Genomic DNA, 19080 nt, shown 5'->3' on the forward strand with positions numbered 1-19080 from the left:
CGTATCCAAATCTATATAATAGTTAGCAACATTAAGATAGGAAACAATTGCATTTTAAAAACAAACCTTTGAATGGCTTTATCACGTAATGCATTAATGATGATTAATGCATTAATGATTCTCATTAATTAATGAGAATTAATATAGACATGCATTTAATTGGGAAGGTAGATTGAATACCTTAATCATATTATTTACAACTGTTTTGGTTAAAAGTGGTTGTGAATGGGTCATTATTCATTTCTTGCGTTGGTAGGACAAACGAAAAGTAAATGGTTTTGTTAAATAACTCATCCCTATCAGTGTCTCTCTAGTGGCTGTCCTCTTTTGCAAATATGATTTCCTCTGTGGAGGTCAGCCCTGGTTTTGCTCAGAGGGAGCTACTCGTCTCTTGTTCTGTGTGTCAGTGTGGTCTGACAGCGGTCCCCAGGACCTGGCCAGTGATACTGATGTCACATTACTTGAGCGTATCCTTGAGGTAGCCATGCAACCAGATTCCACTTCAGGGCTGTTTCTGCGAGCTCTGTGGTAATTGCATTTGTAGTCTGAGGACATCTGTTTCCAGCAGATCGGCGCAGTGCTTCGAAACCCTGAAGCACTTAATCAGAGCACAGAGGGAGGGGCCGTCCCTAAGGCCTTGTGCCTGGCTCCCCAGGGCTGCACTTCATGTGAGAAACAACACGGACTTCATGCGGCTGAAACGTGTCCAGAAACGAAATCTGGCCTGCTGCCACGTGCCACTGTATTTTATGACCATAAATTGAGTTTTCTGATTTTTACCAGTCATAAGAGTTTGTGCTCTGAATTTGTTGGGAACTGTTTGGGCTCTTGTCTTGAAAGCAGGGAGACAATAGTCTGATACTGGGGATGGAAAAAATTCCTCATAGCTGGAATATTTTCACTGTGTTTATTGGTTTCCTGGTGTAAGCCATCAGTTGGTTAGCACACTCTAAACTGACAGTAAGTCTGTATATCAAGCATCTGATATATTTTTTTGTGTGTATTTTGAGGACCTTTCTTACGTGGTTAAAAATATCACATTCTGGGTCATGGTAATTCCCCTCTTTTACATTAGGGTTTTCTTTCCATATACAAGTTAACATAGAATATTCTAGAAGGTTTTAGAGCTTGAAGGGGATTAGAATTCATTCTCATCTCTGCATCACTGAATTTGGGACCTTTCGTTTTTTTTTTTTTCTTTGTTTTTTTTTTTAAAGATTTTATTTATTTGACACAGAGAGAGAAATCACAAGTAGGCAGAAAGGCAGGCAGAGAAAGAGAGGGAAGCAGGCTCCCTGCTGAGCAGACAGCAGGATACGGGGCTCAATCCCAGGACCCTGAGATCATGACCTGGGCTGAAGGCAGAGGATTCACCCACTGAGCCACCCAGGTGCCCCTGGGACCTTTAGTTTTCTAACCACATGTTAGATGGTCATTTCTAAGTAAAGTAGGGGCCTAATTTATTATCATCAGTGGTGATACCGGTTATCCAAATTGAGTAGCTTTTGTATTACTATCTTTTTTATTTTTAAAGACTTTATTTGTTTATTTGACAGAGATGCAATGAGAGAAGGAACACAAGCAGGGCAAGTGGAAGAGGGAGAAGCAGTCTTCCTGCTGAGCAGGCAGCCAAATGTGGGGCTCGATCCCAGGACCCTGGGAACATGCCCTGAGCTGAAGGCAGACACTTAACAACTGAGCCACCCAGGAGCCCCTATTGTATTACTCTCTGAAAAGAAATCTGTAAAGTATTAAAATACTGTATTTGTGAGAAAGTGTCCTGGACTCTACCTTAAGGGCCATAATTTAATTAGCAACACTGCGGCTTCTCCACCAAGAGGACCAGGATAGAAAGGGACCGGGGAATCGAAGTGTTGCCAGGACCTTGAGACCAAAGCATTTCACAAAATAGGTCCCACGATTAGTTTAGCCATTCCTTTTCTGAAAAGGTCAGACTTTCTTAGCTACTTAGCCACGCTCAGTAACTTTTTATTTCAAGCTGATGCCAGGGACTACCTTGATTATAAAAAAAATCACCAGGGAAAAAAAAAGAAAGATACTCTCTTTTTTATAAAAAGTAGACATAGCAATTCAAGGAACATCTTTCTTGTCTCCAAGCTGTTGGAGATAAATTCCTTTTATTTTTTATTTTATTTTATTTATTTATTTTTTTGATAAATTCCTTTTAAAGTCTAGTTCCAGTGCGAAAGGGTTGAGTGCATTTTAACTGGCAGCCTAAAATGTTACTGGCCTGTTTAGGCATAGAATCTGTTAATTGAAGATAATATTTCTTTTTTGTTGCTTTTGACCCTAACATACTGTTTGTAATAAATAACATTTTTTTTCCCCCCCAGTTAACTAGGCTGTAATACTGTAGCAGTGCTGGTTAACAAGTTGTTTATTTTTATCTGATGCGGACTCATGTATTTTAGAAATCCATGTCAACAAGTTTTTTTTTTTTTTTAAAAGATGTCCCTTTTATGCCACTTTGGACCCTTCTAGATTGTAGTAAATAGAAGTAAATAGAAGTAAGTGCGCCGGTAGCCTCTTTTACGCCCTTCATTTATTTTTGTGAACCTAACCATACATACTATATTCTTTCAAATTACTGTTCTCGGTGTGGTACATTATTTCCCTCTACTTTTAATCCTCCTGCCCACCAAATGGCTGGAGAGTTCGGTCTCTCTTCTTCTATCCACTTTATGAGACAAGGAGATATGCAGTAAATGGATGTTGGAAGAAAGTTCTGATGATCTCTTCTGCAGGGATGTTTTGGGAAAACACTACTCTGTTATTTAAAATAGTATTAAGGAGCCATCTTTATTCAGACACTTTTTATTGCATAGGACTTGTAGGTAAGACTCTGAAAGTTTACTGTTATTCAGAGTTAATTTCCATGTATATCAAGCTTTAGAACAGATAATTAATTCTGTAAATTTTTCTCTCTATGTTTTGCCTCCACCAGCATTTCAGTCAGCAGGACCTTTCTCAAGGTCCACACAGAAAAGGCTTATAGGTCAGTCTCCTTTTTCTCCTAGCTCTGGCTTTATATCCCTTCTCTTTCTTAGGCACCTCCGTTTACCTTACATTGCCTTTATAATTCAATAACTTTAGGGAGAGGTGGTGGGGAGCTTACGCTTAAACAGGGAACGTGATGAATTCATCCTCACTCCATGAAGTCTGTAAGTAAGGGAAATAAAAAGCAAATGCAGGGGGCACCTGGGTGTCTCAGTCGTTAAGTGGCTGCCTTTGGCTCAGGTCATGATCCCAGGCTCCTGGGATCGAGCCCCGCATCTGGCCCCTTGCCTGGGAGGAAGCCTGCTTCTCATCTCCCACTTCCCCTGCTTATGCTCCCTCTCTTGCTGTGTCTCTCTCTGTCAAATAAATAAAATCTTAAAAAAAAAAAAAAAGCAAATGCAGGTGTCCCTCAGTGGCCACTCAGGTTCTCGTCTTCACTGTCTGCAATCATTTCAGGACTTGCTCCGAGCTGTACAGACCAAAGAAGTCCTTGAAAGGGAAGTCAGGATCCTCCAGGAGAGGCTTTTGGCTGGCCAGCGGGTCTGGGATGATTCGAAGCAGGAGCTGAGCCTCCTGAAGAAAAGCTCCCAAGAGCTGGAGAAGAGACTGGAGACCAGTCTGGATGCGGCTGCAGCCTCGCGAAACCAGTGCTCCTCATTCAGGGAGAAAGTCGCAGCCCTGCTTAGAGGCAGCTGGGGCCCGACGGGGCCCACGGAGGATGCCATTTTGGAAAGGATCCGAGAAATGACCCGCCAGGAAGACAGCAGGGAAAGGGTGAGTGGGAGGTGGCCGCCTGTAAGATTCTTGAGGACAGTCATTTGCTGGGTCCTTCCAATGTGGGTTTTATTACTTTCAACTATATATCATACTTTGGGAGCCTGGAGTGTCACTTCAGTGACCACTGACCGTGATGTGGATTCTGGAGTCAGAGCTGCCTGGGCTCAGTCCCGTCCGTGCTGTGGACGCGCTCAGTCCAGGTGTGACACTGGCAGGTTCCTAAGACGGCAGCCCCTGAGATGCTGTTTTCTCATCCGCTGGACAGGGAAGGCTCCAGAGCCGCACCCCTCCCTCCTCTGAGCCACCCTCCTATCCGGGGGTCGTCTGTGTTTTTGAATTCAGAATGTTTTGGGGTTTCGAAAGGTAAAGTAGTAACACAGAAAGGCATTGGAGAGAGCGCACTTACACATTCCTCCTCACTGGGGTGTGGGCAGCACCTTGTAGTCAACCGTGTTCATGGTTCTGCAGCAAACCCCGCGGCAGCTCCATCCCTAGGAGCGTAGCAGGACCATGAGGAGCTCCGTGGCGCTTCTGGGTAGGGTTTGCTGCCCAGTCCGGTCCTGGCAAGCTTTATCATAAGCAAGTGAATTAGGAAAAAAGCCGTCAGTTTTCAGATGCTTTTGGGTTTTGGAATTGCAGACAAGGTTTCCTAGACCTGGAAGAGTATCTGCTTCAGAAAGCTATTGTTTGTTGGAAGCATTGAATGAAAAACAATTGTTATGAATTCCTTAACACGCTTCCTGGCCAGTAATGATGACAAATATTAACCCTTGGTGCCCCCGCTTCTCTTCCTCTCTGTCCTCCTCTTCATAATGGTGCCTGAACCGTCTTTTAAGGGACTTGTTGAAAACATGGAGCAAGATGTTTAAACTCACATATATGATCGAAGATTGCTTAATTTTCTTGTCTTGTTTATACTATTAACAATTCTCCTTTACTACATAGCTTTGCTTAGCAGAGTTAAGTTCAGCCTGACTCTGTTTAAATCACCATCAAATCCAAATGATCGAAGTCCTAATTAATGAGGTTTTAAAGTAAATAATATCCAGATTCTAGGTAGAATTCCATTGTGATCTTTTTCTTCAGTGAGTTCAGGCCGGTCCGAGGCAGAAGTTGTATTTTTCCCTCTTTTGATGTTTCTAATAACCCCAAGCCATCACTAACTTAGAGTTCAGGGTTGCATTTGACAATTTCCTTTAATGGTTAAACATTTTCAGTTCCTTTTAAAAATTCTCCAAAATTCAGGACACCTGGGTGGCACAGTTGGTTAAGTGCCCACCTCTTGGTTTCAGCTCAGGTTGTGATCTCAGGGTCGCGAGATCAAGCTTCAGGGTGGGACTCCCCAGTCAGCGTGGAGTCTGCTTTAGGGTCTCTCTCCCTCTTCCTCTGTCCCCCCGCCCCAGCTTTCTCTCTCTTTCTCTCTTTCAAATAAATAAATCAATCTTAAAAAAAATTCTCCAGAATTCATGTGTGTTCTTAGGAGCAACCCAAGTGACCCCTTTGTCCAAGTGTAGGATTGTCTTTGTGGATATGAAATGTCCATCCTGTGACATGTGCAGGTCTCTGAGAGTAGCTCAGTTTTTCTCGTGATTGGTACTGGACTGGAGAAGAGAATTATCTCCAGGACCAAGAAATACTTCAGTCGATTATTTACCTTGACTTGCGGTCGATCGAATTCAGTAGCTAATGGTTCTTTACCATTTTGTTTTATGGCTTCCCTCTTCTGTGTTCCCAAATGTTTTCCTCAAACTATTTTAATTCAGCATGTGAAACATGTCATGAAATTGTCAGCATGCTGTATATGTTTATTTTCTAAAGAAAAATGATGTAAATTGGTTAAGCTTGCTATGCCTCTCTCCCACCCCCCCAAAAATCAGAATGATTCAGAGTCTTTTTAGTGCCTTTGTCTGTCTCTTCTACCCTGTAATTTTTTTCAATAGCTGTTCCCACTATTTAAAAGCCTGAAATCAAGCATATAGCTGGGGTCTTATGTGACTCATCTTCGAGTAAAATTAGGAGAAAATGGATTTCATATATTGCCTTAGAAATGTTTCTGAAGAATGGGAGATTTACAAATTGATGAATCTGTTTGTTGAGGAGGCTGTGCTCCCTGCCAGCTGCCTTGGTTAGACACACACCCAGTGGTTGAGTAATAACCCACAGGAAGGCCCAAGGGTGGGTTCAGGCTGGGCCTGGCAAATTCACTGTTTCAGGTTGACTCCTACTTTCTGAACCTCACTTTTCTTGTTTACTTTGTTCCTGCTCATTTTGACTCTCCCCCGTGTTTGCAATTCTCAGTAGAATTCAGGACACCACCCACACTTTTTCAGTAAGTCACTTCTTCTTGTTCCTTGCTTTTCTTCTTATAGTAAAACTGAATTGTCTTTTTCAAAGTGTTGCCAGATCTTGGAGTAGGGTTTCTCGGTCTTGGCACCATTGACGTTTCTGGCTGGATAACCCTTTGTCGTGGGCCCATTCTGTACACTTTGTTCTGTACACTGCAGTGTTGAACAGCTTCTTCTCTGGCTTCTACCCATTAGGTATCAGTCGCACCATTTCCCCCCTCAATCTGTGACAGCCAAAGATGTCTCCATACAAATGTCCCTCAAGGGTAAGAGCACCCCCAGTTGGAAACCGTGCTCTTAGAGGAATGCCCTACCATTGGCTTCCAAGGAATTCTAAATGAGCATAGATGTTATTTAGCCTTGAAATTTCAGTACCCTTGTAGCAGGTGTTTTTGAAATAATGATGTCTTGCACAATGACAGAAAGTTGCGACATTTTCAGATTTTGGTGTGGAATTTCGAGGCAAACATTTTTCTCTTACTTTTAGATGTTTCCTAACTGGCTAACCATCTGGATGAGAAATGATTATGTACAGAGAGGACATGATCATGATTGATTCCTGTGTCATTTTCCAAGTTAAAAACAGTTCCTATAAGCTCACAGACTTTTATCTAGACAGCTCTTTCATTCTTCTTAGGCACACATAAACCTTTATTTCCTCCAGTGGAGTGTTTCTTGGTCCAATGACTCTGTGGGAGTCATGGGGATCAGGACCTGAGCTGAAGGCAGATGCTTAGCTGACTGAACTACCTGGGTGCCACAGATTATTTCAATTTGCAAGAGTGGTACTGAGTATTATCTAAATAATCTATTTTTTTCTTTTTCTCTTCTGAAACAAACCATCAAAACAAATCTATCATCCCAAACTTGGTATTTTTTATTGAATTCAACATTTCATGAAAAGTAGATTTGGTAGAATCAATTTGAGTATTCTCAGACTGTACCTGAGCTGTTTGGTAAACTGATGTTCTTGACTAAGGGAATATCAGGACAAAGGGAAACTTCAGGAAGGGATGGGCAAGTTAGGGGTGTGTGATGGGAATGGGGGCCTTCATGGAGAAACTGTGGTCTCTTTGTAGGAGAGGAAGTAGCAATCAGATTCTCCTGCCTTCTTGTATGTAAAGTTGCTATATGAAATTTGACCTCTCAAAGGCTAAAATGATAACATCAATGCTTAAGTATGTAGCACAGAGGCAACACCACCAGAGTTTGGTGCATAAGTAATCAATATTCCATGGAAAATTGAAAGAAAGCTTAAAAAAATCTTTATGTCCTTGAAATACTGATAAGTTTCCTATCAAAACTAACTCACAGGGACTCCTGGGTGGCTCAGTGGGTTGAGGCCTCTGCCTTCGGCTCGGGTCATGATCCCAGGGTCCTGGGATCGAGCCCCAAGTTGGGCTCTCTGCTCAGCGGGGAGCCTGTCTCCCTCCCTCTCTCTCTCTCTGGCTGCCTCTGTCTACGTGTGATCTCTGTCTGTCAAATAAATAAATAAAATCTTTAAAAAAACCACAAAACTAACTCACTGTATAATCTTTAATCCACTATATTTGGTGGAAGAGTTTCTCCAGACTATGACACTTAAAGAGGTCTAATAGTACTTTGTCTGAACTTTTTTTTTGTTCTAGCTGAACTTTGAAACCCCTAAATTAGTGGCAGTTTTAAGGGTAAGTCAGTATGATCATAAATATTTCTCGAGGAACCTGTTTAAGGAATTATATAAAAATTAAAAATGCCAATAGAAATACTTTATTAGACAACGAATGCAGATTTATTTCCAGGAGAGGAAAAGACTGCTATCAAATTATATGTTTTTTAATTTAATTTTTACAAAGAATCTGGAAGTTGGTGTTATAGTTATGTTGCTCTGGCTGAGCACTGGATTTTAACACTTTGTTGCATCGAAAACAAGGCTTAGCCTTGTCTGTTTCTTTGTTTCCAGATGGTCTCCCAGCTTGAAGTCCGAATATCTGAGCTTGTGGAACAGTTGGGAAATGAATCTGGGTTTCACCAGAAAGCTTTACAGAGAGCCCAGAAAGCAGAAAACAAGTTGGAAAGTCTTCAGGGTCAGCTGACACACCTGGAGGGAGAGCTGGTTTCTGGAGATGTTTTGCGAGATCACTTGAATTTTGAGAAACAAAAAGTAATAACCCGACGGTATATCCATGGGTAGAAACATCTGTTGCAGTGTAAAATTTTACCTGAAAATATTCCGAATTTTATAGCACTTTAGTGGAATGTGTGTGAGTAATGAGGAAATGTCAGAAAACAACAGATATCATTTTGGGGGGAGGTCTTCCTATTTTGTGGGGGCTTTTGTCAGTCAAATTAATCCAGGTAAACTCATCAGATATCTGTTGAATGCCTATTCTGTTTGAGGGCTAAGGTACGAATGACCCATAGTTCTTGATCATAAAAGGCTCATCATTCGATAAAGGAGGCTGGCATTCTGGTAATTTGCTGTGACGCTGAAGCTGTAGGTGTTGTAAGAGATGGACTGATTGATGAAACACTGTAGGAACTCAGTGAAGGGAATGATAGCCTCATCCCTTAGGGAATGATAAGAGGAGGATTTTCACAGGAGAGAAAATAATGCAGTTCACCCTTGGAGGAGAAGGCAGGTTTTAGTGGAGAGAAGGAGCAGATCCTGTAGGGCTAAGAGGTTGGGCGGAGGCATGAGAGCTTGTAGGTGCATCACGAGGTCAGAGTGCAGAGCGATTGTGCCCGCTTGGCTGCAACATGGCACCCCGGCTGGGGTTGTGACAGGAGAGAAGACTAGAGTGGTTTGGATACAAAGATTCTTTATCTCTGCTCTGTAGAATACGGAGCGTAGTAAGTGACTTTGAGCGTTGCTCTGTTTTAGAAAGAGGATATGATGTCGCCCTGAAGCTGAAGTTACGTATAGACAGCCTTGGAACTGTTAATGGCACTAACCAGTGAGCGAGAAGAAGGATGGAGTGAGGAGAGGAGGGGCCTCCACTTGTAGTAGAGTGATGGAGAACAGAGGCCAGTTTGCGCTGGCCTGAGGGGTGAGTCGGGAGGGAAGACTAGAAATGTAGAAAAAGATTCTTACGAAGTCTGGTGACCAGGGAAAAAGAGACAGGCAGCAGGAGGACCAGAGAAAGGTTTTATTGGATGGAGTGGGAAGGTACATGTTTGTGGGTCCCAGGAGTCCGCAGAAGAAAAAGACAAATGGGATTGGAATTTGGCACAAAGACACTCTTCGGTTACAAAATCTGTACCTTGGAAGTCATTCATTCTCATGTTTCTGTACTTAAGCTGAGGAAGCATTGTGCCTGCACTGAGGTTGGCTAGGCAAAGACGCATAAGGGGTCTGTGGGAAATCCTCATCTAAGTGGATGGCCCAGGTCAATGAAGGCACAATCATTAATTAATGGAGATAGGTGTAAAATTCAACAGGAACTTGGGCAAAGTCCCTATTTCTGTGTGTGAGGAAAGGAGCCCTCTTCACACAGGAAGTGACATTCATGAGAGGCTTTGAAGAATGAGTAAGAATTTGTCAGGCAGAAGAAGTGGGGAAGGGACTCGGTACAGGGAACAGCAGGAGGGAGAAGGAACAGAGGTTTGCCAGACTGCTTAGGAGACAGTGAGGCATGGGGAGACTGAATGTGGTGCGTGGTGAGGCCAGAGGCATGAGGAGGCTCTAGAAGCATGTAGGAATAATTGGGATAGACAAGGTTAATTTCCCAAAGCTTTATCCAATATGTAATGGGACACCGTAGGTTTTTGAATAGAAGAAAGTAAAAGAAAGAAAGGGTTTTGAGTCTCTGAAAGCAGACTGGCTCTGAGGGTCTGGAGGCCAAAGGTAGAGTGCCCAGCTGAAGGATTCTTAGAATAGTGTAGAATAGAAGCTAATAAATATTTGGACCAAATAGTGGTTTTATACATGAAGGGGTAGATTGAAGATGTTGGGATGGGTGAAGGGTACCTGAAAAAGGTGTGTTGGTTGAAATTTTGAATTTGAAAGGACATGTTGCACCTGAATAGAATATGTCCCATTGGAAGAAGTCTGTCGGACTGTCCACATAGATGTCCCACGTACACCTGGCACTAAATCTATTCCAAATGGAAACGATCACCTCTCCACAGATTTGCCCCCTCCTGCCTCCAGGTGCCTGAGCCAAAAGCCCTAGAGTCATCCTTAATGCTTCCCTCTTTTTAAGCAAGTGCTAAACACTACAGATTCCATCTCCTTAATGTATCTCAAATACCACCCCCCCAACTCTGTATTTGGTAGCAGTGCTTTAACTCGGAGCACTATGATCATTTGCATGGATTCCAGAAACAACCTTCTTACGGTTGTGATGTCCCTGGAAGCAATGTCTTAATAAATGTATGCCTAATCTTGCCTCTCTTCATCTTCAAACTGGCCAGGGGCTCTCTATGGCCCTCAGGCTCAGCTACAGATTCCTTCTCGCCTTGGCTGAGCATTCTGTGACCTGACCAGGTCCCCCCCACCCAGCGCCCCCCGCCCCCGCCGCAGGCTTCCCATCACCTGCCATCTTTCCACCTGACGGTGGCAAACTCAAGGCCTCCAGGGACCAACAGGGCCCTTCAAGGGTGTGTGGGGATTGAGTCCAAAGATATCCAAATTCAAATTTGTTAAAAAAAAAAAAAGAGGGTCCCCTTGGCATCCCATATTGCACACTGCTGTTCTCTTTGAGAGAATGTTCCCCTTATCTCCTTCATCAGGTAGTAGCTGTCCCTTGAAGAACTGCCTCCAGTGTCACTTCCTCTGGGAGTCCCTTAGAGACTTAGTTCTCCGTCGTGTAACACATGCCCGTGTCTGTCCCAGCACTTAGTGACTCGATTGCCTTCAGGTGTTTTTTTTTTTTTTCCCCCCAGATTGTTTATTTATTTATTTGAAAGCGAGCATGTGTAGAGGGAGAGGGAGAGAGAGTTAGCATGGAGCCCATCGTGGGACTTAAGCTCACGACCCTGAGCTGAAACCAAGCGTTGGACGCTTAACTGACTGAGCCACCTGGGCACCTTCCCACCCCTTCTTCAGTTTTTAGTCATCTTCTCCAGTCAACTCCAAGCTTCTTGAGGCCAGGGGAATATTCTTTTTTCTTTTTTCTGGGTTTCTCCAGCACTTAGGGAAGAGTTAAATAAATAGTATTTAAATTATGAAGAAACACAATAAAAGGCAAAAATTATAGGTAGATTGGGGTCTCTTCCCCCCCTTTTTAAAAATCATTGTAGTGACTCGTTAATTTTCATTGAGACTGAAGAATCAAAAGAACTCTCAGTTATGAAAGCGAATTATGTAAACAGATTCTATCCTGCTGACTGTTGTGCAGGTAACCACCCACAACACGCACCTCCTAGTGAGGGGTTGGGTGTATAAACCAGAAAAGCTAAGTTGTACAGAGCTGAGATTTAGATGTAGGTAACTGATGCTCATGCCACATAGAAGGTATCTAGGCTAATCTGTGATTCAAAGAAACAAGCTGTACAGTAAGTCCCCTGGCAACCCTCGCTTTCTGAGGCCTAGCCAAGATCCTTGAAATGGTCAGTTGCTCTGTGTGGTGTTGGCTTGGTCCGGTCTTCAACCTTTTTTCCTGGTAGAGATCCTTGCACGCTAAGTGGATGGGTCACATGTAGACATAGCAAGAGAGGCTTTATGCCTCCGCACGAAAGGTACTGATTCTATTTTACTTACAAAACAAACAATAGCAGTTATTTTCTTTTCATTCACACACATTAGAAATGAGTAATTCCGGGGGCGCCCGGTGGCTCAGTCTGTTAAGCGTCCAACTCTTGATTTCAGCTTAGGTCATGATCTTAGGGTCATGAGTTGGAGACCCATGTTGGGCTGCACTCTGTGCATGGAGTCTGCTTAGGTTTCTCTCTCTCCCTCTGCCCCTTCTCCCCAACTTGTGCACACACACACACACTCTCTCTCTCTCTCAAAAAAGTAATTCCAAGGAGAGAGCTGACACAACATTAAAAAGTGACAAATTGATGATGTGATCTTATAGCACAACAAAGTAACCCATGGTCTTGTAACACAGCCAATAAGCAGTATTTTGCCATGACTGTGCCTCCCAAAGAAGAGATAAAATTTTAGATATGCCATTCAGCAAAATTTGAAAATACTCACAATTTCATCTTGATGACTCAAAGTGTAGATAGCTCTGGGCTTAATGTTGGCATGCCTCAGTCCTCAGGAAATTATACTTATTTAAACATATAATTGCCTCAAAGATGCCAGATAGATGAGGACTTATTGCAATGAGAATCAAGTTTCAAAGAGAGAATCCAAATCATGAAGTGATGATACAGAAAACTCATTGATTGGTTCACTAATTCAGCAAGCACTTAGGAAGCATTACTCTGGCTGGGATGGCTAAAAACCACAGAAATCAAATGGAGGATACAAAAAATACCGATTCATGGTTTGTCTCTCTCTCCGATTTACCCCAATTCACTTTTCCTTTTCTTCTCCTAATGTCCTCCATGTTTGTTTTGGAGGGGATGGGGGTGGGAGGATGGGTGAGCCTGGTAGTGGGTATTAAGGAAGGCACGTATCGCATCGAGTACTGGGTGTGGTGCATAAACAATGACTCTTGGAACACTGAAAAAATAAAGTAAAATTTAAAAAAATACTGATTCGAATGGATACTTGCATTCCTATGTTTATAGCAACATTATCAACAATATGGAACAAAAATTATGGGAAGAGCCCAAATGTCCATTGACTGATGAATGGATAAAGAGAATGTGGTGTGTGTGTGTGTGTGTGCGCGCACGCACGTGCGTGTGTGTGTAACAATATTACTCAGCCATAAAAAGAGTGAAATCTTGCCATTTGCAATGACATGGATGGAGCTAGAGTGTACTATGCTAAGTGAAATAAGTCAGTTGGAGAAAGACAAATACCAATTGATTTCACTCATATGTGGAATTTAAGAAATAAAATAGATGAACATAAGGGGGAGAAAAGAGAGACAAACTATAGAACAGACTCTTAATTATAGAGAACAAACTGAGGTTTCCTGGAGGAGAGGTGGCTGGGGGATGGGCTAGATGGGTGATGGGTATTAGGGATGGCACTTGTTGTAATGAGCACTGGATGTTGTATGTAAGTGTCGAATCTAAATGTAGAATGTAAATTCTACTCCTGAAACCAATCTTACACTATATGTTAACTAACTAGAATTTAAATAAAAACTTGGAAGAAAGAAAAAGGAAATCAAGTGACAGAAGATCCTAGAACAGTTTTGTGACACTAACCTGTTCAAAGATGAACCTTGACTTCCCTGATACAGCTCTATTTTACCCTGTTATTCCTTAAAGTACAAAACATTAAAAACTCTTAAAAGACATTTTTTTTTGGTGTATGTGTGTAGGATTTTAAATATGGAAGCAAAAGCATTGTCCAAGTGTATTTGTATGGAGAGCTTTGATTATGGAGTGATCAGAGTGGTTAACTGTTGTTATTTTTTTTTTTTTTTCACATTTGAGGGCAGGGCCCACTTAGGTGGGAAAAATTGCCATGGAACGTGAGTAGATCCCAGGAGCTGGATTAACCTAGAAGGGGCATCGTGGTAGCAACAAGTAGCCAAAACAGAGACATGTGGATGTAGTCAGAACGGTGCCAGATTTGTCATGTGGTGGGGTGAAGAAGAGTGTCTACTGTTAGGTTGGATATCAAGATCACTGACCAGGAGAGTCAAGTGAATTTGGACACGAAGCAGGACATGGAACTGGCATGATGGTACAGAAATTCATTCCCAGGCACTGGGGTCCCAGGCTGGGCTATAGAGTAGGTTTAATGGGACCTGTCTATAAGTTTGGGGTACTGTGAGATCACTTGTTAACTTTGTTTTTGTGTCTCAATTTAATTTTATTTCTTGGGTTTAGTATCTTAAATTTCTGGATCAACTCTCAGAAAAAATGAAACTGGACCAGATGGCTGCTGAACTTGGCTTTGACATGCGTCTGGATGTAGTTTTAGCTCGCACGGAACAGCTGGTCCATCTCGAGAGCAATGCAGTCATTGAAAACAAGACTATTGCCCACAATTTACAGAGAAAGGTAGGGGATATTGAAACTTGCTGGTGCTGAGAGAAGGAATCGCAGAGAGACTTAAATATTGAAAAATAATGTACTCCTTCCTATTTGCAACTGTAGTTAGGAAACATACAAATACATATTTAGAATTTGAGTCTCTGTTTCAAGTCTGAGGGACGGTAAGTATATCAGCTAAGGTGATGTGTGACCATGAGTAATAGAGATCCCAAATAAAAGTGACTTAAATGACATGAAGTGGTCCCTCCACCTCACATAAATTTCTGGAGGTAGGCGGCTCAGGGTAAGTGTGGCAGGTCTGCTCTGTAAAGTTTTCAAGGAGCCCAGCTGATTTTAGTCCATTAATCTCCCATTCCTGGGGTGGTCCACATCCTGAAGGTTCATAATGGTACCTAAAATCATCATGTCTGTGTTCCAGACAGAAATTTAGAGCAGAAAGGGATGAAGAGGAGGGATGCAATAGAGCATGTGTGAGCAGTCTTTTGATGGAGGCTTCTAGAATTTTCTATGTGAACTTGTATTTATATCACATGGTTCTGAAGGCTGAAACTAGCTGCAAGGGAAGATGGAAACTGTAGTCTTTACTCTGAGTAGCCACTTGCCTTGCTAAGAAACTGTTTATATTCTTAGATGAGGAGAGCTGGGGAACATGTGACAGTCTCCAACTGGATAAATCCTCTTGCATTGGATAGTAAAGTGAGGAGAAAAGCTAATTTTTCACTCATTCTAAAGAAGAGTTAGAAACAGTTTAGATGAAATAAATGAATGGGTGTATGAAAGGGTAAAAATCTAATTACTATATAATTATTGGCGTTGGTGAAAGAGAGCAAAACGCAGATGTGTTCTTGTAATAGTTCTTAGGAGAAAATTCTGTGATGGAATTATAGCATACAGGCTGTGTAATGAGTCACATCTTGAATCCCAGTTTGGTTCCACCAAGCTATGTGACCGTAGACAAATTACATAGCTCTCCCTGTTTCCGCATATTTAAGATAGGTATAATATCTTCCTCATAAGATTGTTCATTTTTAATAAAATACATGTTTAAACTCTTGGCTTATAGACTGTACCTATTCACATTTGACCTTTCTCCATTTACTAGATTTTTAGGAGTGTTTTATTTTAAAAAAGCAGTAACCCTATTATCATTGGAAACATTGAATTGAGCTACTGTTCTTTGGGTTCTCCTAGAAAATTGATTTCTTCAAAACCATTCCTTCTTAACTATTGTATAATCATTACAATTAACACTATTAAGTATTGTATAATCATTAAAATTACCAGTCTACAGACCTTACCAGTGTAATTTTGCAGTAGAGTGGATTTGACATGAAGAAGCTCAAAGAAGGAAATTTGGTTAGAGAACATGAAAAGGGCCTTGTTAAGGATGGATCTGGTCTGGACCATGCTGTCACAGTTAGACAAGATGTACAAGCCTGTGTTTCCGTTTGCCCTTCATGTCTCCGAACACTTCACAAGTGTGGAGTATATAATTAGGGAAAATGCGACACTCTTCAGCTCTAACATTCTAGAATTCTAAACGATTCTAATGTCCAGTGTGCGCAGCAGATGAAAGAGGTTCCCGTACTTAATATTCTACTCACTAATTGTGACATTTGACGCCTAGGAGGACGTTTTCCCCCCTTAGGGTCCATAATCTTTTTCTAAAAACCACTGTGATTTCCTTTATCAAGTTTGACTGTGAGTGGTAAGTGCTGTTTGAAGAACTTGTTCTCTGCTTGGTTTGTGGATGGTATAGGCAAGGTATATAATAAAGATGCCAATGAACTAAAAACCTTCTTAAGGCCCTTCTTTTTAAAAAATATTTTATTTATTTATTTGACAGACAGAGATCACAAGTAGGTGGAGAGGCAGGCAGAGAGAGAGGAGGAAGCAGGCTCCCCATGGAGCAGAGAGCCCGATGCAGGGCTCAATCCCAGGACCCTGGGACCACGACCTGAGCCGAAGGTAGAGGCTTTAACCCACTGAGCCACCCAGGCGCCCCTTAAGTCCCTTCTATTTCAAAGATTTTAAACATATAAACCAAGCTTTTTTTAAACTCTCCCTTGTATAGCTTACTTTAAAAATATACCGACTCTCATGTTTGATGTCACTCAGTCTAGTTCTACAGGATTGAAATTACTCAGTCTAGGTTTTGAGCACTAACCTGCATTCTGGCTTCTTTTAGAAAAGGCCAGTATAAGTATAGTTGGCTTGGGGTGGTGGAGAGGATTTTGTCTCTCTACCATATTCTGGTCTTGATAAGCCCATTTTAGTCATTTAAAAAGCAATTTTATGTGCCTATTATGCTGCACGTATGTTGGAGGGAATCCGATGTTGAAAGCCTACTTCCCTCTGTATCTTCTGTGCCTCCTTTGTCTCATCCTTGCAGCTACAAAATTAATTCTTGGAAAAATAGGAATAAAAAATGCAATCAGGGAAAGGAATCCAATAACCTTTTTGGGCAGTTTACAGATGAGTCTTATTGAAGTGTAGATAAAGAACAACATGGTCCGAGTGATTCATTTTTATTTACTGATTGTCCAATGATTATTATTATTTTTTAAAAATCCCCGTTTGTACCAAATCAGCTCAGGACTCAGAGAGAAAGGCTGGAGAGCAAAGAACTACATCTGAGCCTTCTACGGCAGAAGGTGGCCCAGCTGGAGGAGGAGAAGCAGGTGCGCTCGGCCTTGGCCGTGGAGAGGGACGAGGCCAATCTCACTCTAAGAAAGTTGCAGAAGAAGGTGGAGAGGCTGCAGAAGGAGCTAAGTGTGTGTCGAGAAGCGAACACGGAGCTCAGAGCCAAGCTGGCTGACACCAGTGAGCTCAAGGCAAGTGCTCGGCTTGGTTCCCTTGTTGCTTTTTGCAAGTTACCATTTTTAATTTATGTGGAAGAGTGGAAGTCTTTTTTTTTTTTTTTAAAGATGTTATTTATTTATTTGACAGAGATCACAAGTGAGCAGAGAGGCAGGCAGAGAGAGAGGAGGAAGCAGGCCCCCCGCTGATCAGAGAGCCCGATGCGGGGCTCGATCCCAGGACCCCGGGATCATGACCTGAGCCGAAGGCAGAGGCTTTAACCCACTGAGCCACCCAGGCGCCCCGAAGAGTGGAAGTCTTATAACAGATGCAGCAGAATAGAAACAGGGACAAAAGCTTCCTCTGATTTTCTAGAGTCCTGGGGGAAAGGCAAAAGCTACACAGATCGGCATATTAGATCAGCACAGCGTGTCTTCGATAGTTGGAATGAGACCGTGGTGGCTGCGTGAAAAGTCGGTCAGAAAAGGGTGGTGTCAGCGGAGGGGATGGAGAGGCCACGTCCTGGGGTGAGCACCGACTAAGACGTGGAAGTGTGGAGTCACTGTGTCATACCTCTGAAAGGAATAGAACACTGTCTATTAACTCTCCTGGAATTGAAAGAAAAGGAGGGGGTGGTGCAAACTACAGAAAATAGAAGCATTTCTTCCAAGGGTGGGTGACTGGTACTTGGGATCCTGTAGGGAGTGATCGTGTAGGAATTTGCTTAGGAAGAATTGAGCAAATGATCCCAGCTCTTCACTGGGAAGAGTCAGGCGGGCAACTGGTGTTTCAGGAGCTGCTGGAGAAGCCTTATCCCCAGAAGTGAGGAAGGTACCCAGGTCAGGGCAGTGTGCATCCTGGATTTCAAGCGTTCCCCTTCTAATCACTACAGAGAAGAAAGGAATTAAAACGTAAACAAATTTAATCAAAATCTTTAAACATCCTGTGTGCGTGTGCCCCTGGAACGTATATGTAACTCCACAGGCACAAACCAGTTCTGGCAGATATGCGTGTTGGGAATACAGATGGGAATAACGTCCTGGCTCTTTGCAGATAGCGCTCTAGACTGGGCTTCTGGAATGTTTCTGAGTCTGGAAACAGACCAGGAGGGAAAAGGAACCTGGCATTAAGCTAGCACTTAAATATATGTGGCGGGGACAGTATTTTAGGAAGTATTTCCTGTTCTATTTTTTTATTTTGAGTCATTAGCTCTTTTCCCCTGAAGCCCTTTTGAGTTGAAGCTTATTTACCTAGAGGAAAAAAAAAGGGCAGACACAGGCCGGGGGAAGGAAAGCAGGAAGCAAGGGAAAGGATGTGATGGGGTGCAAAATGTGGGGAGAAAATATCAAGTATCTTCCACACCCTTTCACACCTTGAGACTGATCTTGGGGGGGTGTTGGGGTAGGGGGTCAGCAAGCCATTGCTCCCACCCTGGCTGGAAGGGGCTGCAGGGGGAGCTGAGGCAGCATCTGTGTTGTAAAGCCGGGTGTTCAAATGTCCTGTGGTGGACATAACGTGTTTCTAGTTGGCGTATGGCAGGGCATTATATAATGTTGAGTCCTAAAGTGAAAAATGGGTTCCCTTTGGTTTTCTTCTTCCAGTTCTTCCCATTGTCAAGGAAGAAATCTTGATTAGAACTTATTAATGTCTTTACTACTATTATTGCTATACCCCTAGCCTTAGGCCTTGGAAGAATCTGTTCTATTCATTGGCTTCCTTGTTGAAGGAGAGATGACAATAGTTCCCATAACTGGTGTTCAGTAGGCAGGTAGAAAAACATAGACGAGGCATGATAAATAAAGTGAACTTGGATTTCAAAACCAGGAGGTAAATTCAGTCATAAAGAAAGGACATGTTTCATTGTAAGTGGGTGTTAAGGGAATAGTTCAAATTCCTCAAATATATCTGTGATAGGAAGGAAGGGGAAACAGCACTGGGGATTTTCATACTCCAAGCTTCCGGAGCTCCACGAAGCCAGGGGGGTAGAGAATGACATGGAGCAGTCTGGGTGGTTACTACGGATGACTAAGTTGGGGGGGACACCGGGGAGACCTGATGCCTCCGGGTCTCTCCAAGCAAGGACCCG

The 19080-nt window shown here is 42.6% G+C and overlaps 1 protein-coding gene across 1 annotated transcript in view; it reads left to right on the forward strand.

Moving 5' to 3' along the window:
* The window catches only part of CCDC170 (coiled-coil domain containing 170), an 80613-nt gene that overhangs the window by 47506 nt on the left and 14027 nt on the right, over positions 1-19080 (forward strand). Inside the window, exons 6-9 of the mRNA XM_032836365.1 lie at positions 3475-3792; positions 8083-8283; positions 14028-14201; positions 16787-17029. Coding sequence (XP_032692256.1) covers positions 3475-3792; positions 8083-8283; positions 14028-14201; positions 16787-17029 — 936 coding nt within the window. The remainder of the gene's footprint in view (positions 1-3474; positions 3793-8082; positions 8284-14027; positions 14202-16786; positions 17030-19080) is intronic.

The sequence above is a fragment of the Lontra canadensis genome, unplaced genomic scaffold, assembly GCF_010015895.1.
Source record: "Lontra canadensis isolate GAN:19392208 unplaced genomic scaffold, GSC_riverotter_1.0 scaffold92, whole genome shotgun sequence".
NCBI classification, from domain to species: domain Eukaryota; kingdom Metazoa; phylum Chordata; class Mammalia; order Carnivora; family Mustelidae; genus Lontra; species Lontra canadensis.